The sequence below is a fragment of the Leptosomus discolor genome, chromosome 23, assembly GCF_034619465.1.
Source record: "Leptosomus discolor isolate bLepDis1 chromosome 23, bLepDis1.hap2, whole genome shotgun sequence".
Lineage (NCBI taxonomy): Eukaryota > Metazoa > Chordata > Aves > Leptosomiformes > Leptosomidae > Leptosomus > Leptosomus discolor.
In genome coordinates this window covers 4,030,409-4,053,065 of record NC_141413.1, presented here as the reverse complement: position 1 = coordinate 4,053,065, position 22,657 = coordinate 4,030,409, and the positions used below count along the sequence as shown (strand labels likewise).

Genomic DNA, 22,657 nt, shown 5'->3' with positions numbered 1-22,657 from the left:
AATTCATTTTTCAGCTGTGATTAACCCAAATAAACCCACCAGGGTCCATCCTGGTGGTGGGCAGTCAGCGCAGGCTCCAGCTCCTGCCCCCGAGAGGCACATCCTCAATTTACACCATGGCACTAAAACAAAAAAAAAGCTTTTGCAAGCGGCTGGGTGCATCCCGGGTGTGACGGCTGGGCTTCAAATCAGAACGGGAACCGGTGGCTGCATCCTCTTTCAGCCCCCTGCGCTCCCCATGTTGCCGTTTCTGCTTCTGTTCGGGGCAACTTCCCTCTCTGCAGGGCCTGGGCTTTCCCAGTACGGGGGAGAAATGGGGCTGGAGCCCCCCGTTAGGCCTTTGGGGCACACTGCCATGTCTGCAGTCACCCTTGCTGCTTTGTGTTCCGTTTGGGTGTCGGTGAGTGGAGCAACCCTTCCTCGCATTCACCCCGTGTCTCGTGAGCGGCATCTTGGTCCAACGGCTCTGCAGTCTGCTTTGGGGATGCGCGGCCACTTCTTTTGTGGAAAAACAGCATTAAATGACGTGAAACAGGATACACTCGCTGTTGTGGGCAGGGAAAGGGGCTCTGCTCGATCTGGTGGTCCTGGTGGGGTCCGTGCCCACATCCCCTGGCCCTCACTGCTCTGATACCCACAGCCTTTCCTCCAAGAGCAGCCTCATTTCACCCTCATTTTGCTCATACCGTGGTTACGATGTCGGTGTAAAACCCTTGAATCAGCTGTGGGGACTAGACAGCAGTTGCAATAAGAAAATGCAAAAGACACCCATGTCGTCCAGCCGTGCACACCGGGACGCATTAGAACATTCGGAGACACCATCCTGCAGCATTGGGCCACAACCTACTCCGCTTTGCTGCTGAGCAAAACATTTCCCTGCGCTGGGCCGTGTCCTTCAGCAAGCAGTTTTCTAGCGCGCCAACGGCACCAAGAAGGACACCCACTTCCTCAAATGCAACGAGCAGCGTGCAGAGAGCAACCCCGAGCAGCCACGTTTCGGTGCAGGCTGGGGCCGGGCTGCTGCATCTCCGCATCAGCCGAAGGGGAAGCAAAAACGGGAGCAAAAAAGGCGACATCACCTTGGCGGCGGTGGGGAAGCAAGACAAGAGCTTTGCAGGAAAGCAGGGCAGGAAAGTACTTTTATGGGGTTGTTCACAGCCGCTCTCAGAGGACGGAGGAGGAAGTACGTTGGCAAATCAACCCTTGCTGAGCCGTCGGTCGTCGTGGGGGGGAATCGCAGGATCCCCACGGGACTATCACAGTTTCGTTTCAGCCTGTCTCCTAAGCAAGCCACACTTGAAAAAAAAAAAAAAAAAGGCCTTTCCTGATCCAAAATGTCCCTCAAGCTGCCACGGAACTGGGATTTCAACCTGAAAATGGATGCTGCAAAAATAGGTACTGTGACTGTTTCTTTATGCCCTTCTGTTTCTGCTTCAGCCTTTCAGGTGCCAGCTGGGGTCTCACAGGATGCCTGTGGCCAAGCTCAGCAGCAATTCTGGCTACAGCCCAGACCTGAACCCGCTTCTGGCCTTGATGGGGGGATCTCGCCCCCAGCTACAGCTTTCAAGACAGTAGATGGTTTGCAAATGATTTGCAAGAAGTGATTTACAGAGTTGTCATCAAGGGATGCTGCGGGAGCATGGCTGGGGCTGGGGCTCTGCGGCTGGAGCAGCGGCTGTCTTGGTAGGGTGGGGAAAGGGGGGACCTGCTGCTGCCCACCCAGAATCCAGGTTAGGGGGGAGGATTTAAACCACATGGGCTGATTCTGCTGGCACAAGCCTTGCGGGAGGTGAAGTGCAGGCCAAGAGGTGGATGGAATGGTGGAGGCTGGAGGAAGCAATCTTGCCCTTGCTCAGGTTTCTTCATCCACCCCAATGTCATTGATTTCCTCTCATCGGTGCCAAAGAGCCCTCTGATGCCCATGCTGGGCTCTGTGCCACGGGATGGCTTCACTGTGCGATTTCCTGACTTGTCTCCTGCCTCTGCCCAGGCTTTGCACGTCTCTCCTCCGCCATGGGATCCGTCTCCAGCATGAAAAACCACTTGAGAACGCCTTTGGGAAGGAGTGAGGGATCCCTACGGTGGGCTTTGTGGCCAAAATGGCAGAGCCAATGCCTGCTTTTGGGTCAAGCCACCGGGGAGGGGATATGGGGGCGAGGATGCTGCGGTCGAGGAAGGGATGCATGAGCCCAGCCTCGTGCACATGCTGAGGCAAAGGCCCTCTGTGGTCCTGCCACTGATGCCAAAACATGGTCAAGGCACACGTTGGCAACTTGATTTCTCCCTGCAGCAGAGAGATTTGACCAAGCTGGTCTCTGCGGTGCTGAGCTCTTCCTCCTTGCACCTTGCAAGGTCGCCCTGGCTGGATTTTCTTGCAAAGGCAATTTAAACTTCTACCTGAAGCTGCTTTCATTGGGGTGGCCAAACCACACACTTCACACAAGCCCCCAGACGAAGCACTGCTGGTCCTGGCAGCCGCCGCCGTGGCTGGCCTCGGCCATGCACAGCGGTGAATGGGATGAGGCCCGGGTGGTCCAGAAGCTTGCAGGTGGGCAGAGGAAGCAGTGCCATCACTGGCACTCATCGGCTTGCGGGACAGCGGTGGAGAAATCCCCACAGAGTTATCACAGAAGTATCCTGGATTTCTGCATTACCTGTTCTTAGGCTAATTAATATTTTTTTTGCACAGAAGCTGTGGAGCAGTCGGTAAATTCAATCTGTAGCTCAGAAATAAAGGGGACTCCGAGGCTGCTGGCTGCTGTGAAGCAGAGAGGGTGGAGATGGGACAGAGGCTTGAACCTGTGTTGTTACCAGGAGTTGCTTTTCTCCAAGAAAACCTGCTCATGATGGAATTCTGGGTGCTTTTTGCAGCTTGCGGCTGCTGCAAGCCCATGAGATGAGGGTGTTGTGTGTGTGCGCAGAGACCTGAGCCTTGGGGCACACTCGGTGCATCGACTCTTCTCATGCTTTGGGGTTTCTGGCTGCGGGGACCAGCTGCTGCTGTCTTCAGGGGTGCAGCAGGGATGTGACTTGCTTGTGGAAAATATTTGCAAATTAGTCACCACCGCCCTTGCTGGCTCCTCCTGGCTTTGGGACACTTCCCCCTCCTTGTCCCCGACGGTGGCCGTGGCACAAGCAGCTTTTGTAAGCCCCAGAAGAGCGTGCCGGCTCCTCATGCTGAGGAAAACACAAAGCTTTTTATTTCAACAGAGGAGAAAATTGCATTTGCAATTCTCATTGCAATACCTATTGTGGCACTTTTGCTTTTACCGGTTTTTATTGCAAGTGTCCAACGTCCCTCCTGTTGGGCAGGAGGAAAGGGGATGGCAGGCAGGGTTCTTGCCCAAGACAAGGATTTGGGGCAGGAGCCAGCATCCATGTGGCTACCACGGTGGCACCCATTGCAATTTCTCCTGCAAGTCAAGTTTTGGGAGAGGTCCTCTTTCTGGGGAGCAGGCAGCAGGGGCACCCGGGGCAGCCGGTCCCCAGGGGTGGAGGAAGAGCGAGGATGTTTTGGAGGAAATATTCAACTTCAGAGGCGGTTACCGCAGGAAACGCTTTGGGGGGCACCACTTTTGCTCTTAGTGGCTCTTTCCTGACCTGTGAGAGCGGCGAGGAGGTGTGGGGTCAAACGCGGCAGGGATGTGTTGGTGAAGCAGGAGATGGTTGCAAGTGCTGGATCACCCTGTGGAGAGCCAGGGAAAAAGCTTCGTCGTCCCCCCCCTCCCAGCGTAAAATCTTCAGCTGGTCATCAGACACAAGCTGAGCATTTCACTGGCCACAAAAGGTAGAAACTTGGAAAAGTGGTAAGGGAGGGAGCCACAGCCTTGGTACTTTTGGTTTTGTGAATGCAGAAAACTTTCCACTGGGCAAAAATAGCCACACTGTCTGCAAAGCCCAGCTCCCCACAGCAGCTCCCTCCCCACGCCTCTGCACGAGCCCTGCGGTGGGGCCGGCGGCTGGGGAGTGCTCGCGTCGTGGGTAAGAAGGAGCCTGCAAACTGCTGTTTTGGCCTTAAGTGAGCCCAAAGTACAGGGAGAGCTGTCTCATGGAGAGGGAAACTACACCTGCATGTTCACACTGGTGCCTGTGTGTGTGCATGAACACGGCGAAGCCATGGCTGAGCACAGGCCTCCGGTTGCACCTCGGGTCTGGTGTTTCAGAAGGGCTGATGCTAAAGAAAGGGGACCCAAGTGTACCACATTCCTTACACAGCTGGGAAATGCCAAAAAGAGGCAGAGAATAAACCTTATTCCAGCAAGGACTGTGCAATTTAAGCTCAAGGCTGAGACCAGGAGGAACCCCCGGGTAGTAGTGCCGGCCGTGGCGCTTGCTTTCCATGGTGCAGAGCCCTGACGCAGCCATGACGGGCTTAGAGGGAGATCCACATCTCCAATAAAAAGTAGCAAACCATTGCATTTTTCATAAAAGACACGATTTCTCCTTCCAAGTCTTGTACCACTGGAATACCAGTGCTGCTGGTCTGAGCTGAGCTCTTTGGGGAAGGCTGAACATGGAGCTGACGGATGGAGAATGCATCCCTGATTTCCACCCATCTGGGTGTGAGTATGGACCCTGAGACCTGCATTGCAGCAGCTTCCCTTCAGATCAATCCCTTGTGGTCACCGGTGCTTGGGACAGGGACCTCACTCTGCAAACGTCCGTGCTAATTAAACAGGGCGAATGTCAGCATCTCTGTTTCATCAAGAGGGAGGTGAGGTCGGATAGGAGAACACACAGCAAAATTTGGGAAGGCATCTAAGTGCTGGCTCGTGAGAGCGCTGCTTTCTGCAGAACGGGGCTCGCTTGGAGCCAGCCCACTCGGGATCTGCTCTCTGGCGACAGGCTGTGGTTTCTGCAGAGCAAAGCGTTTGTGGGAGGCAGTCAGCGCCCTGCACCCAGTAGCCTCCACGCTCCTGGTGGCTGCTCCACCCCTGCGGATCACCCCCCCAAAATCCTTGCCCACAAGGAGTTGCCAGCAGCCAGAAGACATGAAGGAACAAGATTTACAGAGAGGAGCGATGATGCTCATAAGCAGTTTGCTGAGAATTGTATTAATATTGATGAGATTTGAGTAACGCAGATGTTTTGGCAAAGAGCAAAGAAGCTGCGCGGAGCTTGAGGTGCAATTTAGAAAACCCATTTTGGTTTTTGCATCAGGGTAATCCCCAGCACCAGCATTTTTCAGGGGTGCTGGCTGGCAAATCCCTTTCGAAGGTCCTTGCTTACAACCACATCCTCTGCAGGGCGCATCCCACAGCAGCACACGCTGAGATACAAGCAGCATCCTCACTACACTCTGAAGGCTGATTTTTGGATTCACAATCCTTTTTCATTTTGTGGGAAGTGATTTGCCACCCGGTGACAGGTCTGTAGCGGAGAGGTGAGCTCAGAGTGCCCTACCCAAGCCTGGCTCCAAAGGACAAAGGCGAAACGCAGCGGGGGTTTCTTGCTCCAGGGGATTTCAGAAGGGGAAGCTGGGTGCACTCTTGAACTGCAGCACCTCTGACCTCTGAAGCAACTGCTAACTGCTCAGCACTGAGTGCAAAATGGTTTGTAGGCTCATGCTCTCTGTGGGTGCCTGTGCAATGGGAACACCCACTCGGACGTGAGATGTCCCCAGTCCCAAATGTCACAAGGCAGGTGATTTTTAATCTTCTCTTTTAAGCTTGTCCTTTGCACTCAGGTCCATGCCAGGATTCATCCACAGCCATCTCTAATGCAGCTTTTGCAGCTCTCTGCTCCGCAGACCAGCTTGGGGGGAAAGCAGGCAACTGGGGCCGTAGCTTTCCCCATCCCATGGCGCTGCACTGGGGCCGTAGCTTTCCCCATCCCATGGCGCTGCACAACACCTCCCTCGCAGCCCTGCCTCAGCCTGAATGTCCTCTGCCAGCAAACGGGACCGAAACCCACACCGCCCTCACCCACAGGACCCAGCCCGGTGTCATCAGCTCCGTTTTAGCAGGGGAGACGTAAGACCTCAGGAAATCACCATGTGCAGAGACCAGTGAAGCTGAATTCCCCTGGAGTCATAGAATTCATTTTGCCTTGTGACCATAAATGCTAACTCTACCCAGCTGGCTTGGCACTGGGGTCCTGCAGTGCTGGTCCAGAGGCAAAAATCCTTTCTGGAAATGATCCCTACCAAGGCATTTACTATCGCTGGAGCATTCAGAGATGCCACAGGGCCACGCTGCCGGTCCCTGCCACCAATGGGACTCATCTACGGGCTGCAAAGAGGAGACAGGAGACACTGCTCTGCCCAGCCAGTGAATCCACACCAGCCCTTTTCCCCCCCCTTGGAGACTTTCCAATCCCATTGTGTGAGAACTGCCCCATTGGAATCATCAGGCAACGCTCTCCCAGAGCAAAACTGCAATTTCCAACTTTTTTTTTCAAGCCAGGCCGGGTCATTCTGCTATCGCTGCTGCAGGCTGTTTGGCGTGGGTGTAAAAAAAACCACGTTCCCATTAAAAAATAAGAAAAAAGCTAATGATTTTCTTCTCACTTGCAAGACAATTACTCCCACGCAGGAAAAAGGAAGCACATACTGACAGATACTGCAGCCACTTCCTTTAAAACCTCAAGCCAGTTTGCTCAGCACGGGCAGAGGGGCAGAGAGCTGCTCTTGCTGTTGTAGCTTAAACCGACCCTGGGGACGTGGGTCTGCTGGCAGCTCGTCCCTGTACGTCCCCACCAGCCCGTCCCTCTCTTTCCTTGGCAGCCCGCTCCAAGAGCGTGATGAGCGGCGAGCCAGCGGGCGCCCGGCCGGCCTCCCCCAACCCATTGGAGCGTCCCCTGAAGATCGGCTGGCTGAAAAAGCAGCGCTCCATCGTCAAGAACTGGCAGCAGCGGTACTTTGTGCTTAAGGGCCAGCAGCTTTACTACTACAAGGACGAAGACGATGTCAAACCCCAGGTAAGACGAGGCCGCTGGGCTTTGCCTGTCCTCAGTCTCCTGTTTCTTGCAGCTTTGCCCACCGGGAAATGCTTTGGGAGGGGTCTAGAGCAGGGTGTTAAAGCAGTTTTCTGCTTCTGGGCAGTAAAAGAGAAGAGATAACCTGATCAGGAGCTTCACCTATGCACTTAAATCCTTGAAGTGCCTGCAAGCCCTGCTGGGGCCTTGGTCCCTCTGTGCCCAAGCAAGGGGGTGCTGGAAAAAAAGACCAGTTACCCACTGGAAAGTTGCTATCATTCTCCAAGACAGAGAAAAAGAGCTATGCCACCATTTTTGTGATGGCAGATGCAGCAATGGGCACACAAGATGACAGGTTTGAGAGAGGTTTCAGCCATGCACTTGGTGGGAAAGGCATCTTACAGGGTACTTTTAGGAAAAAACAAATACGACTTTCAGCATAGCATGGGTGTGAGGCTCTGCCCAAGACAGACCTCACGGCAGGGCTGTGGGCTGGACAGATAACAGTGAAGGGCAGCTGCTTCCTTAGGGCCTCTTGCCATGGGAGAGAGCAGCCAGAGGGATAAGGAAATCTCTCTCTTTCCGCCCTCTGGGTTTGTATCCCGTCCCAGTCCAGCCCCAACCGTTGCAGAGGGCTCGGTGCTGTGGATGCAGTTTGTGTTACTGGGCTGCTGCCCCAGCCCATCCCACACAGCCAGAGGAAACCTGCCCCGCTGCCTCTTCCTCTAAGGGAAAAGGCTTGAAATCTGCTGAACGCTCCAGTCCATGTCAGTTCTGACGCTTTTTGAGCCCCTCAGGGGAGTGCAATATGCACCCAACCCTTTGCACAAAGCAGGAGCGTGATCATCCACTTGGGCAGGATTAAAAGGCTGCACTAGTGCCTGACGTCCACAACCCTCTGGCAGCGTCCTCCCATCTTCAGCCCCTCTGGGTTGTTACAAACCCTCTGTCTCACCCACATAAACCATTTCTCAGGTTATGCATTGTAAAACACTTGCCAGGAAGAAATCAAGTTGTTTTCCCATTTTCTATGGACTTTTTAGGTTTTCAACCATTTTCTCCATACTGTAACTTATTTTTTGAATATCCACCATCTTTTCCTTGTTTTGAAAAATTTCAGGGAAAGGTCCTCCCCTTTGCTGGAAAACCATTCTCTATACAAATCGTTACTGGCAGCAAAACTGACCTAAGATAGAAAATGCCTGTAACAGGAAGGCGATCGGTAGATCCTTGGAGTGAAAGCACAGGGCTGAGCCCGACAGGATCCAGGTCCTGTTTCTGGCTTTGTCCCATCTCAGGGACGACTGGGAGGAGCAGTCTCCCTGGTTGTAAATGGGATGTAGAAAGAGAAAGTGCTGTAAAAAGCTCATTGCTATTCACAGCGCTTTTGGCAGCTCTCCGGTGACCCTGGTGTACCGCCCCAGGTCATTTCCAGCCTCTCTGATCCCATCAACGATTCTGATGGATAGAGCTGCAATTCAGGCTGTCGGACCTCGCTGCTCACAGGAGCCCAATGGCTGTCGGGCAGCTGAAGTCGCTGAGAAACTTCATTTCTGTGGCACAACTTTATTTCCTGCCCCGGGAGGCCACCGGTGCTGACTCACACGCCCGCTCGGCCCCCACGTGCCTTGGCCGTTCCCCACCCATCCCCTCCAGAAAGGGCCGAGCTGCCCATGTTCACCACAACAGTTGGGGGAAGGAAGGTCCAAAAGACATGGCTGTTCTCCACTTTGCTTTTTTAATTTCCCCTCCCTTTTCTTCTTTTTCTCTACTCCTCTCCTGCAAACTTTGGGTCTGGTTTCTGGGTTTAAGTGGTGCTGTGTTAAAGGAACAGTTTTCCTGCTCTGGCATAGCAGGAACAGGATGCTCCAGTGTTTTGCCAAGTCCTTTCTCCTTTGTACTCTCGTCTTCCACTACCAACACGGGTTAAAACAACTTGAGAAGGGAGGAAAAAAAGGAAATACCAAAATAACCAGTTTTCTCATTCTGAGAATCACTTCATCAGAAAACCTGACATTTAAGAAGCATCCCTTATTGTCTGAAAAGTCATTTTTAGCATATACACAGGCCACCAGCTGTTTGAAAGAAGGACTTTGGTCCTCGGTGCTGACACAGGGTAGCGTCAGCCTTGCAGAGATGGGACACGGGTATCTGCAGCTCCTGCTCCGCTTTGTCCTAGGGCTGCCTGTCTCTGCAGGGAAGCACCATCAAGGAGGTGGCCAGCAACCCAGAGGAAGGAGGGAAATTTATCTTCGAAATCATCCCAGGTAAGGGTGCTTCACTCTTATGTTGCACACTTTTGGGCTGGACTGTTCACCCCAAATCATTTTGGCAACTCATTTTGCCAGTCCTTTGGCTCTCGCTTCTTTTCAAGGTCTCCACAGCACTGCATTGCACGTGAAAACTAATGTCTTGCTTTCAGTATTCACACGGCAGGGCCAGAGGATGGCCCTGTGTCAGTGCCCATGTCCCCTGCTGAGAAGCCTTGCCGAGCTGCAACATTAAGCAGCTTCTGTTGCTTTCTTGCCGACCTTCAGCAAGGGCAAAATGCAAGAGCACTGCTTCACTTCACAGACATTAATGGGGAAATCTGGAGTCAAAAGCATTTAGCAAAGAAAACAAGAATGTGTCTTTTCTCCTCCAGTCCTCTCTATAAATGATGAATAAATGGTTTTTTGCAGGTGTCTCTGGAGACCAGAACCGGGCAGGGCAGGACACCTGCGTGCTCATGGCTAATTCCCAGTCTGAGATGGAAGAATGGGTTAAAACCATCCGACGAGTGCTGGGGTCAGCATCAGGAGGTAAAGGGGAGCAGGGACAGCTCTTGCAGAGGCAATTTCCTACCATCTCATGGTCTGCAGTACTTTTGTGTGAGGATTTCAAAGCTGGGCTCATAAATCCTTGAAACTGGACAATGGAGCTGTAACGTGGCTGTAACTTGTAACGCCTTAGAAACCTACTCCTAGACCAGACCCTGCAGTGTTGGCTCTGCTGCAAACATGGGCAGTGTTAAGGAAATGGCAGCCAAGCATGAATGAAGATTTCTGGGCTGATTTCAACCTCTTTTGCAAACTTCCTCATTGACTTATTGACCTCAGACAAAGTTGTTCTTGAAAACAACTCGTGTTCAGGGATAAAATCTTGCCTTTCACCTGCTAAATTTCCTTGCTTTGGTTTTCTCCCAGCTTTTCTTGCTCAGCCAGCCCTTCTGCCCCCATTTTCCCTGCAGAGTCCACCTTGGCCACCTAATCGTCCTCCTCACGCACAGGCAAGGCTTGTGGCAGCAGGATCCTTGCTTCCAGGCCCTCAGGCATGCATTTATGCCATTGCAAAATTGTGGTCAGGGAAGTATAAAACATGAACTGATCCGAAAGGGGAACACCATAAATTTGCCACCACAGGCGAAGCCCTCAAAGGAAGGAGCAAGGGTCACCTCAGGCACTTTTCCTGCAAGGATGAACTCCCCAGACTTTTCTATAAGGATGAACTTTTACAAGATCCACCAGTGAAACAGGGCTGGGAGTCTCTAGCTCTTCCAAAAGATGGTCATGCCGAGCCTCTCCTCCCTCCCTCTGGGCTTTGCCCTGACTATTTATAAAATTTTTTTACAGGTTCCCTACCTTTCAGCTGTGTAAGGCGAGCGTGATGGAGCTCCGGTCTCCCAGAGCTCCTGTGTAAACATAAACCACAGCAGCTCAGAAGCAAGCAGGCGCTGCCGATTTGAGCTCTTTCACTGTGACCCTCCCATAGGCACAGATAAGCTTCGCCCAAATGAGAACACAGCTGGTTTTGCCCTGCAACCCTGTTGTTTTTCTGCCTCTAAACTGAAACATGCAGTGCCCTGAGGGAGGCAGCATTACTCACCTGAAATTAGGATTGCATGAGCCAGAAATTTTCAGGGCATTGCCCCACCTGGCTCTAATATTTAATAACAACTCCACATCTGATCCTTCTTTAAACTTAGGAGGCTGCCAGTTTCTTCCAGCTAGATAAAGTGACCTTATATGATAGAAAATGTAAATATACAGTAGTACAGAGAGCCCTGAGGATAGCAGAGAATTCTGGAGCTGCATTTTATATCAATACACAATTAACAGGCCCCTGAAACATCACCCTTTAGGTTTTTGGCTTTGATGCAAGCTGAGGCAACATGTGCTTTTAAAGCAACCCACTGCACAGTGTAGGTTTTAGCAAAAGCCCACCTGGGAGCAGCCCCACATGACCCAGCCAGTTGTGAGCTTGTTGCACACCAAAAAGCAGAGCAGCTGCAAAGCACGAAGCAACAGCACAAGCACCTCCGAAATCTTGGAGGGGTTTTGCAGGGCTGGCTGCCACCCTACAACAACAGCTGCCTGCCGAGGGGGCTGGCATGGGCCTCGCATTGGCCGCGGGGAGGTATCCCCAAATTGACAAATCTGCCAGCTTGCAGTTAAATAAGTAGTTCCTTTTCAGCTACCAAAGCAGAGGCAAAGAAAAAAAAAAAACCTATTTGCTTTTACTGTGAACAATGACAGGTTTGTATTTGTTATTTAAAAGTGTAAGCGAGTCATAAATGAAAAACCTCCGCGATCGGGCAGGTGCCGACAAGCCTTGTGGTTCCAGATGAGAGTGTTTACCTGCATTTTCCTGGTCTGGAAGATGCACAGGAATTATTTCAGCCTTCAGAGCCCAAGGTGAACACATCACAGGCACTGCTGGGGCAAAAATACGGTAGAGGACCAAAGGACCCTTTGCCGTTAATATCCCAGAGCCAGTTCGAGTTGGGATTTGTCTGCTCTTACCATGCCCCAGGCTCCGAGGAGGAAGAGCTGGGATGCAGGCTGCTGCCTTCCCACCTTTGAGCTCTTCTTTTGCTGCGAGTTCAGGAGGACCAAGCCATTGCTCCGAAGGAAAGGTACCATCTGCTGCAAAATATGACTTTTCTTTGCACAAGGGAGTTTCTGGAGGGGGAGAAGAAAGGGGAGGGGTAAGAAAAGCAACTAAATCAGACTTCCAGGTCCAAATCTCTGCAGTGCTGCTTTTCTTATTTCTTGGTGGACTCCTGTGCTTTCTATACCCTTCAGCTTTGTGTGATGAGCTTGCTGTCTCTCCCTGTGCCCTTGCATCAGCCTTTTTGCTGTCCCTGTCTCCCCCTGTATCAGTACCCTGCTCCAAGGAAGGCAGGCGGCATGGCAAAAATCCAAGGCTCACTGCTTGGTTTTAATCATTTTGAGACCCGTTAATTATTTGGAGCAGGAACAAGTTTTCATTTTGCTGTTATTTCTTTGGAAGAGGTTCTGCATTACCCCTGTTTGCAGAATTCTTGTGTTTCCTATGCTATCAGAAAAGCAGGTGCCGCTGTCACATTTGCACCTGATGCACTTTGGCAGGTAACGTGCCTTTAGCAAAGTTTTTGGGCTCCTCTAACCTCTCTGTCCTTTCCCTAGCGGTGTTCGGCCAGCGCTTGGCAGAGACCATGGCCTACGAACAGAAATTCGGGCAGCACCAGGTCCCCATCCTGGTGCAGAAGTGTGCTGAGTTCATCCGGGAGCACGGCATGAGCGAGGAGGGCATCTTCCGCCTCCCTGGCCAAGACAACCTGGTGAAACAGCTCAGGGATGCATTTGATGCTGGGGAAAGGCCATCGTTTGACCGGTAATGCTGGATTCCCCCTCTCCTACTCAACTAGGTCTCATACACCCCAAAATCTGGGGAAAAGCAGCCTGTCTAACCCCCAGGGAGCCCAGCAGTGCCCTGCAGGAAACCTGGATGCTCCAGAAGGGCTTGACAAGGAGAGAGTATTCAGCAGAAACCCCAAGTGGAGGCAAAAGCAGAATCAGAGGATGCTGAGACAAGATTTATGGAAAGGAAGGAAAGCCTTTAGGAATCTCCTGGCCCCACACAGCAATCAGCATTTGCAGCCAAGGAAGGAGGCAAAGGGAAGAGCCTACATAGCCCATCAGCTAAGGGCAGAGGCTTAGAGAAAGGAGAGCAAGCAGAGGGTCACAAATAAGCTCAGAGAACACCCTAGTGCACACAGTAGAAGTTATTTCTTTCCCTGCCAGCCCATAGCCATGATATTTTCCTCCTGTTGCCTTTCCCTACAGCACCACAGAGAGATGAGAGAGGTATTTCGGCTGCTGCAAGGCTGCATCCTCCTGACTCCCTTCCTCTGTAGGGCTGAGGGGAAATGGAAAACTCCCTAAAGCCGAGAGAGCTGCCTGTCCCTGCCCATAGGTCTCAGAGAGGCTTTGGAGAGAGACATTTGCTACTGCTACCTCCCCCATCCCATGCAAAATGAGAAGAGAAAATCCCTGGTGCACCTTTTTATAAAGCCCTCCCTCGATAGCTGCAGAGCAGCTGCACCTGCAGGTGCCTCCTTTTCTCTGAGGAGGTTTCCCACCTCTCCCCACCCCCCAGTCAGAGTTTAACCCTTTGCTTTTGGCCCCAGTCGTATAAGGCACTGCCCAGTATCCCCTGCTCACTTGTGCAGGCTGCTCCGGGGCTACACTTGCTGGTTTATACCGGTGAAAGCAACGACCCCTGTGCTGGGATAAAGGAAAAGTGGGTCCTGCCTTTCCACGGCACCTGATGTGAGGCTTTTTGGTTTCATTCCTGCCCTGCCCTGTCCACCATAACCGAGACAAGGAGCGCCCAGGCTGTTGCATGTGTATGAAGCTGTTTGCTACTGGCCGTGGTGATGCCTCGTCTATGCAGGATGGGGGAGTTGCTCCATATGGCATCACTCGCGCTCTGAGAGCCACCCACAAAACCTGGGGTGCTTGTGGGAGGGAAGCACCCAAACCCAGGAGCTTCCCTGGACTTTTGTGCAAAACAGTTTGTCTAAGCAGAGTGCAGGGGCCCATCTCTCTATTCGCAGGCCTGTCCCTAACCACAGAACTGTTCCTGTTTTCACCCAGCTTTAGGCAGTTTTGTTAGGAAAAAACACAGCACTTTTACCTAAATAATCTGTGCAAGATAGAGCTACGGCTGCTCTGGCAGTGTAACCACCCTCGCCATTGGTTTTGCAGCTGAATATTTCTTGCTTTCTGGGTGCCAGAGACTTGCTGAGAGCTTTCCTGTTGTAACCTGTATGGGGGGTCATAGGGAGGTGAAGCCTCTTTGCGTCCTGTGATGTTAACCCTGTGCCGCAGGGCTTGGTGTGAGCGTTGCTGCGGTGATCTGCGGGTGACTGCAACCCCCACGCACTTCAAACAGAACATTTTCTTAGCAAGGAGTAAGGCCAGTAATGGGATTTCCAGTGACCTGAATGCTGCAAGGTGCTGGCTTGACCTTCAGGGCCATCCTTGCAGCCTGTTTGGGTTTGCACGGGGCACGCTTGCACCCAGGATTGGGTGGGGAGCGTTAGAAAACTGCCATTGCAGCCCAGGCATCCAGGATGCCTAATGGTGAGTATTGGTAGGCCCTACAAAAATACAGCTCTGAAAACATTCCTCTGTGGTTATGTGCATTTGTTAAAAATAATAATATTTTTAAAAACCCAACCAATCCTAAAAATAAATGACCTGGGGGATTTTTGCTAGAAGTTTATAACAGTTTAGCAACTTCAAGGTAGGTCAAATTAGAGGCTTACGATCTTGACAGTGTCCTTTTGACATAATGTAAACTATATGGTATGCAAAGCTGCAAACATCTGTCCCGGCAGAACAGCTTCGGTAATTGCTGTTAATCTTAAAAACCCCAGGCAAGCTTCGCCAGCTCTGCAGAGCGGGGAGTGCCTGCCAAACATGGGAGCACCAGACAATATTTGCATGCAAACCCTCGTGAGTCAAACGCAGGCTGGGAAGGCTCAGCCCGGGTATGAACACTGGGGACCTGCCAGCCCCACGGTGCAGAAAGTCTCCGCCAAGCATTTATTTTCCTGCCAGCTGGGGCCATTCCCGCCTTGGGGTGCCCCATGGATTCGCCCCAGCTTGCTTTGGCCTCCCTGTTTATATCTGTCTCCTGCATCTACACACAGAGCTTAAATATAATCTTGTGCTGCCAGAGCAGGGTAGGGTTTGCTCACCAGCTGGGTCCGAGCTCCACGTGAGTGGCGCTTTGCACGTTGCAGGGATACGGACGTGCACACCGTGGCCTCTCTGTTCAAACTCTACCTGCGGGAGCTCCCCGAGCCGGTTGTGCCCTGGATGCAGTATGAGGATTTCCTGCTGTGCGGTCAGGCGCTGGACACGGATGAGAGAAAGGTAGAAATGCATTCGTTTCTCTCCTTCTGGCCTTAAAAATTAGCTGTGTTTCAGTGCCAGGGCTTTCTGAGCTTGAGATGCCAGGTGCATATTTAGCTGTGCTTTGTAAGCTGCGTAATTCCTGAGCTTCGAAATCTGGAAAAGAAAAAAAAAAGAAAAAAAGAAAAAAAATGAGAAAGAGAAAAATCTCCCAAAGCCAGTGGGGTTTCCCAACTTGACAGTGTGGGTTCATCCATTTAAAAGCTTAAATTTCTGGAGCAGATCTAAGAGCCCTTGCAGCAAACAGTGAGTGTGAAACCCAAGAGAGGAAGGAAACGCAACCTCCTGCAGCCCCCATCAGCCCAATCTGGGAGCGGAGCTGGCGGAGGGCTCTGGCTGAGACCAAGGAAGGAAGCGGGGATTTGGGAGAGGGAGAAGTGAGAAACAGATGGGAACTGTCTGTTCCTAACTATGTATTTTGGTGGAATAGAAGCCCCCCACTGCAAAAAAAACACTCATAAAAATAAGGCAGATATCCTCAGTAGCACAAGCTCTGTGATCAGCCCTGCATTTCAAGGGCAAGTGTTTCCGGTAGGTTGTATCATTTCAGGATCTTTGGGGTTAAAAATGTCCTAAATGTTTATATACAAGAAACGCAAGGAGATTAGGCATGATCAGCTCTTTCTGAAGAGCTCATCGCATACGTGCTGGGCTGGAGGGGACCCTGCTCTTTGCTGCTGTGGGCAATGGGCTTCGTCCTCTTGCTGAGCACTGTACAAAAACTTCTCCATGCCCATGGTTGGACTGCTGGAGAAATGTAATTTCCAAGGCAAGCAAATGCCGAGAGGTGAGACCATACAGGGATGGATGGAGTGACCAAAAGCCACTCTGAGCCTGTGTATATCTGTGAATCTTTATAAAGCTATTTCTTAACTTGCACTTAGGGCCATCAGGAACTCCTGAAGCAACTGTCCCTCCTTCCCAGAGACAACTACAACCTCCTCAGCTATATCTGCAGGTCAGTCCTCTGCACAAGGGATAAAGAGCTCAGATTTGGTGTTGGTGAGTAGAAACATCATCCGAAAGGCTGAGGCTGACTTCTCTAGAGAGACCCCTCAAGCTGTGTTTTGGTTCCCCTCAAAGCACCAGGTTGTGACTTTTGTAAAGGGAGAAATTCAGCCATGGGGATAAACACCTTGACAACGTCTGAGCATAAAAGCCTACCCTAAAACTCACTTATGAATCCCTGAGAATTAAAATCACACATAGTTTTTCTAGACAAAGCCTTGCGCAACAAAACTGTCAGGTTTCACCCAGCCAAGGTGTTTTTTCTCTGGTTAGAGGTTAGATGGGGGTTTTCCCTTCCTTTTTGATTTTTTTTTCAGGTGAGCAGCTCATCATATGGTGGTTTTTCTACCGATACCAATAAGACCCAGCTCCAGTTCTTGGTTATAAGGCAATTCTATGTTTCTGTCCTTGGGACTTAGAGGAAGAGCTGGATGGATTAATCAGGATTTTACACCAATGGGTGTGTAAGGCTTTTTGCAGTCTTCCTTCTCTGACTTGAAATATTTGCCCTTGGATTCTGGCAGGTTTCTACATGAAATACAGTTGAACTCTAGCGTCAACAAGATGAGTGTGGATAACCTGGCAACAGTGATTGGAGTGAACCTCATCAGACCCCAGATAGAGGACCCTGCAATTATCATGAGAGGTAAAAGGGACTCCTGGAATAACTGGCATAAGAGCACCTGATATGCTGACATACTCAGTTGCATCCACAATCTTGAAATTACAAATTTGCTGTGGTAGACCCACGGATATAAGCCAGACACGTGCCTGGGCACAGTAAGTACAGCAGGGTAGAGTAAAGCCACATGTTAGTTAGGCTATAAATGTGTTTATGGTGACAGAAACCCCTTAGGAGTTGCACTGTGTGTTCCCTCTATAGATTTCAAACAATTCAGGAATTTGGTGAAGTCATCTTTCTTCTGCTTAGAGCAGGAAGGTGTAAAATTCTTCTTAGAGAAACAAAGGAAACTCAAAGAAATTACTGTTTAGCTGAGCCAAACTGTAATCCCGTGGGCAAGGGCAGATCCAGCAGAACTAATGGAAGAAATACTTTAAAGCCAAAGACTGCTCCGCTCCGCAGACATCACATGCAAGTGGTGCAGATATTCATGGGCCTGTCCATATAACTGACCCCTGTAGTTTGCTTGTCGAGCCAAAGAAGCCAAATTTGTGGCTTGGTGCAGCTGAGCACACTCCCGTCTTGGTTGCTCCATAGTTTCCTCCTGCTGTTCTGAGGTGATACAAAAATTCCTCCCTTTATGTGTTTTTATGATCCTGCTCCTTGTCTTCACCTGCATTTCTATATGCGTGTCCATTTTGGATACCAGAAAGACCAACCAGAAAATGCAAGTGTGCGTGGAAGAAAGCCCATTGCATTGGGTTTGCCGCTGACAGATCTCTGATTTCTTCCAGGCACACCACAGATCCAGAAAGTGATGACTGTGATGATAAGTGACCACGCAGACCTCTTTCCCCCATCCAAGGATGTGCCGCCCTCCCCACCCGCCCCCCAAAATGACAAGAAAGCCCCCATCCCGCGCAGCTCCGTGGGCTGGGACGCTGCAGAGGACCCTGTGGTGCCCAGGGCGGACAGCTTGATCCAAAGGCAAATGGTAAGGCTAGATACTCAGAGAAAGAACAAAACATAAATGTAATAAATGTGTGATTAGTTTTTATGGGATCTAACAGGTCAGCGAGCCACTAAGAGCACTTGCTATTAATAGGGTAAAGAGCTGTAACTGTCATCCCTGGAATATCTATGTCAGGAAAACAACGCAGATAAACTTTCCACTTTCCTGTGGAAAATCCACTGAAAAATGAAAACTCCTAAAGTATTCCAGCTAAAAGGCAGAATAGACGAAGCCTTTTCAGTTCATGCTGGTGTAGTGAAAACATTGAGGATTAAAGGCTTTTTCTCAGAAAGAAAGAATCTCTGCAAAAAGCTCTTTTTAGTGGAAAACATGGTGCAACCCCAAATAACTTTTTATGGAAAACTCGTGGCCATCGCTGTTAGCATGTTAAAACGTGCCTTTTGCGAATATTGCAGTCACAGCAGTCGCTGCAACCTGTCTGTGCTCACAAAGCAGGACCAGGCTGTCCTAACGCCAGGGGGTCTATTTTACAGCGAGATGAGCTGAATTCCAGCAGTGCCCCTCGACCAGCTGCGAGCTCCAGTGCACCCAGAGAAGATCACGGGGCCAAAGATACACTGGGAATGTGGAAAACGCAGTCAAGGAAAAGAACTCAGACTTTACCTAACAGGAAATCTTTCCTGACAGCTGCTTCTCTGGGGGAGAAAGGCAGCAAAGAGAAGAACGACACACTTGCCGGTGACTTTTGGAAAAGCTCCCCCGGGGGCAGTACACGCTCTGTGGTCCCCGACGGACATAAGAGAACGTTGTCTCATGATCTTTTTAAGCTGCTCGACCTTCACCGGGCTTCGACCTACGATAACGTTCCTACCTCCCAAGCAGAAAGTGGGGAAGGCAGCGGCTCCAGCCCCAGCCCTTCGAGCAGCGGCTCCGATAAGGAATTTCTACCCTGCCCCAGTCCCAGCCATCAGCCAAAGGAAACAGCCAGTCCCACCAGCAGCCCTGCCGAGGTCTCCAAGCCTGATCAGGAGAGCAAGGAGTTCCTGCAAAACATGATCCTGAAGCTGGAAAAAGAAATGGAGGTACAGAAAAATGACTACGAGGAACAAATTAAAAGGTAACACGCTGCAGAGTGCTGCTTTCTGGAGAGTGCGAAGTCTTCAGCTCATGTTATTACAACACTAGCATTGCACAGATTTATTTACCAGTAATACTGGGCAGTAGATAATAGTAATGGCTAATAATAAAACACAGCATTATAGTAGGCTATCCAAAAGTCAATGCTCATGTGCTGTACTCTCATGACACTCACGTTGCTAATGTTATATTACTACAGTATTAATACTCTGCAGTTCTTATTACATTCTTGTATGGCACTGAAATGGTTTTGCAATAATTACACTGTCAGAATTCTTGTTATTACTACAATATTGTATCATTATACTATCCAGAATTCACTAGTACTATCATTACATTAGCTGTAACCACCAGTGTTGTACAGCTTCACATATTGTTATATTATTATATATCCTGTGTATCGATTTATTGCATCATGTTATGCGGCCATTGAGGGTCAGGGGAGCAGGACAGCACCTCGGCCTTATTTTATTGCTTAATGTCGCAGAGGGCAGACTCCTTAAGAGCCAAATGATGACTTCTTGTCTCCCTTCCGATCCAATCCTTCCACGCTCTGTTTCTCTTTGCAGTCTTGAAAAGGAAAACTATGAAGTCTGGGCCAAAGTGGTGCGGCTGAACCAGGACATTGAGAAGGAGAAGAAGAAGTCTGAGGAACTGGAGCTGAAGCTGATGAATGTGGAGCGTTCACGGGAGGACATGGAGAAGAAAAACAAGATACTTGAGGAGGAGATAAAAACCTTAGCTAAATCCGCAAGCAAAACTGATGCCAAAACCAACTAGAAGACACCCAGGTGTGCACAGACATAAAATGCAGCTGCATGAATCCACAGGATTTGCTGAGCAGGTTCAGAGCCATGGACTTGTACCGTCCGGTGTTCTGCTACTGACCACAGGCTGGTTCGGAGGAAGGAGCCCAGAAGTTAGAGGCTGGTTTGTGCTCTGAAACAGGAAATTTCAAAAATATTCTTTAGCTTTTTTTGGTGTGGTTTTTTTTCAACTCATCTCTCAGCTGCTCAAGTTACCTGTAGAACAGGCCAATACTTCTTGCTGCTCAATCAGAATATCTATCACTCAGGAGTTCAGGTTAAGGACACTTGATGCCTTTACAAATGTAAACCAGCCAGCACCCCTCCAGCCAGCCGGCTGGCTCCTCGCTGGAGACACCTGCAGTGCTTCTGAGCGGAACAAAAAGTCCTTAAATCCTGGATCTGAGAGACAGAGAAGCCCCAAGGTCTGGGGTGGCACAGCCCGTCACGCAGCGTGCCTGGGTGGTGGGCTGCAAACGCTGTCGGCACCACGGCTGAGACGTTCACATTCACGCACGCAGTTGGTTATTGCTCCTACAGAGCAAGAGAAGCCCGGACAGCCTCTTGGGTCCACTGAGAAGACGTCTCCTTCAGCATCACTCACTGTGCTGTGCCAGACTCATTGATATCAAGGCTCCAGGTACAAAATCACAGGGTCACAAAAACCTCTTTAGACAAGTGGCTGTTCAGTTGTTTTAAATCACTGTTCCTTATAGCCGTGTGTATATAAACCCAGCACAGCTGCTGACGAGGCTTTGGAGAGCACTTGCACGCAGCCATACATGGAGCTCTTCGTGCAGAGGGAGTCCATCAGCAAATTTACCCGGTACAGAAAAAGGGGCTTCTGCATTTTCCCTGACTGACAGTTTTCAAAGAACAACAGATCTGGACTTATTTACCGCCTCTGCTTCTGTTTTCCCTCATTTCATCAGCGCAGAACAGGATTTCCTCAGCCACCTTGGGGGAAACCCAAGGAGTTTGCACCCCAGCGATGATGCTGGGTCTCTTGCTGCCATCAGCATTAAGACTAACTGGACCCGAAGGTCTCATGGTGCCACTGTGGCTATTTGTAAACTTGCCCGCTTGTTCTCCCACTGCCTGCCAGCAAGTCGCCCTTCCAGCAGCACCACAATGCTGCAGAAGCTTTTGGTGTAGGAAAGAAAATAACAGGACTCTGCAAGAAAACATTTCACTCCTCATTTATGTTAAGAAGGGGGAACCACAACACACAGCCTCAGCCCAGCCTAGAGCCTTCACGGCAAGAGAAAAGGGAAAACCACAGAAATCTGCAGGAGTTTTCCAGCAAGATGTCTAGGACCAAGCACGTGTCTCTGCGCCAAGCATGGTGAAGTTAATGCAGCAACACTGGGTTACTGCTACTGAGGACTTGGCTTTGGTGACACAAAAGTTCAGCTCAACACAGGCTGCAGCCCTGCTTGGCAGAGCCTGTGGAGAAAAATGAACCGATGAGAGAAAGAAACACAGAGGAACCTATGTGAAAAAAAGGGGAGATGGGAGTGGGAAATTGTTATTAGAGAATAAAAGTCAATGTTGGGTATATAGCACTTGCTGCTATCAGCCTTGCTGGGGGGAAGGACTTGTCTAGCACTAAAACTGAGCCCAGACTTAGTCTTAAACTTGCATACAGGTTGGTGTACTGAATCCACCTTTGCTCAGCTGTGGATATAAAGTGCAGGTAAAGCAAAGGTTTGTGGAAGTTGAGCTGCGTTTAAGAATCTGCCCCACAAATAGCTCATTCAACCTACAGACTCTGACTCCAGGTGGCTTTCCTTTCCATAGGATCCCCAGAGACTACACAGCTCCTCACTGTCCTGCCCACAAACGTTAAATTACATTTTTCTGGAGGCCTGTGTGGGGTTACTGCAAAATCACAGTGCCTTTCAGAGGACTCACAGCCAAGGTCCTCTGCTCTTGCAGTGTTCCAAATCTGATGAAAATGTTTCAAATCCGAAACTACGTAATTTGAAAGCTCAGTGAGGACCACAGTACCCATTTGCATTGGACCAGCAGGGCTGGGCTTGCTGGTGCAGAGGTCTGTAGCGCACGGCCTTGCAGAGGGATGGGCATCTCAGAGAAGAGCCCCAAGAAGGACAGTGTGTCCTCCACCAGGCTTAGCCACCTTCAAAGACGAGCTATCCAAACCTCACCTTCCCCATCACCGTCACATCCCACACGCTACGGCATCCTGAGATGACGGCCCATTTCTTGTCTCCCGAAGTCTCTTTTCAAGCACCATTAACACCACTGGGTGCTGCAAGTCAAAGTTCCCACCACGCATCTTCCCAACACTCAAATCAAGAGGTTTCCAAAGTGCCTGCCATCATTTCAGAGGGATGTTCCCATTCATTATTCTTTCCTTTCAGATGACCTTGACAAAGCTGCTTCAGTGTTTATTTGATTTTTTTACCTTTACAAGGAACTCATTGCTAATCAGAGCACGAGGCTAAGCAGTCATTTAGGGAGAAACTTCTCCATCGGGTCTAGGAGAAACGTCGTGAACATCTGGGCTGGAAATGCCACACGCTCCTTTCTGCAAAGATCAAAAGTGTGAAGAGGCAAATAATTCCTTCACAGCCCTCAGTAGACTGCAATGACGTGAAAAGGCTTGGCTGAAGCTCAGAAGTCTCTGCGATTAGGACAAGTGCACGTTATTTTAGCATAAACTGTGCATTCCTCCACTTCCGCTGCAGATAGGCAAAACAACCTCTATCAAACCATGACTGCTTCTGAAGATCAGAGTAACTTCTTTGAAGACATTCTGCCCATTAAATTTTGGAGTGTTTATAGTGGTCTTATTCAAAAGACAGACTTTTCAAAAGAGGTCAGGTGGGCTGGAAATTCCTAAGTGCATGGGGGCAGCAAACAGCCTCGGAGAGCCCAGAGCCACACCTGAAAACTGGCAATGCCCAAATCCTGCTCTGGGTTTAATGCACTTTCAGATCTTCTGGTG

At 50.3% G+C, this 22,657-nt stretch overlaps 1 protein-coding gene across 2 annotated transcripts; it reads left to right on the top strand.

The window, feature by feature from the left end:
- The first annotated feature begins 1,334 nt into the window (after positions 1-1,334).
- ARHGAP25 (Rho GTPase activating protein 25) lies at positions 1,335-20,264 on the top strand. 2 transcript variants are annotated; one of them, XM_086477072.1, is made up of 11 exons: positions 1,335-1,395; positions 6,725-6,918; positions 9,095-9,182; positions 9,597-9,716; positions 12,342-12,549; positions 14,969-15,101; positions 16,025-16,098; positions 16,673-16,794; positions 17,565-17,757; positions 18,261-18,860; positions 19,450-20,264. In XM_086477072.1, exons 1-11 carry the CDS (start codon positions 1,335-1,337, stop codon positions 19,658-19,660), a joined length of 2,004 nt encoding a protein of 667 aa, XP_086333198.1. In that variant the 3' UTR covers positions 19,661-20,264. The 2 variants fall into 2 exon arrangements, with proteins under 2 accessions (XP_086333198.1, XP_009944713.2); XM_009946411.2 differs by having other exon boundaries at positions 17,565-17,764; positions 18,277-18,860.
- The last annotated feature ends 2,393 nt before the right edge of the window (positions 20,265-22,657 follow it).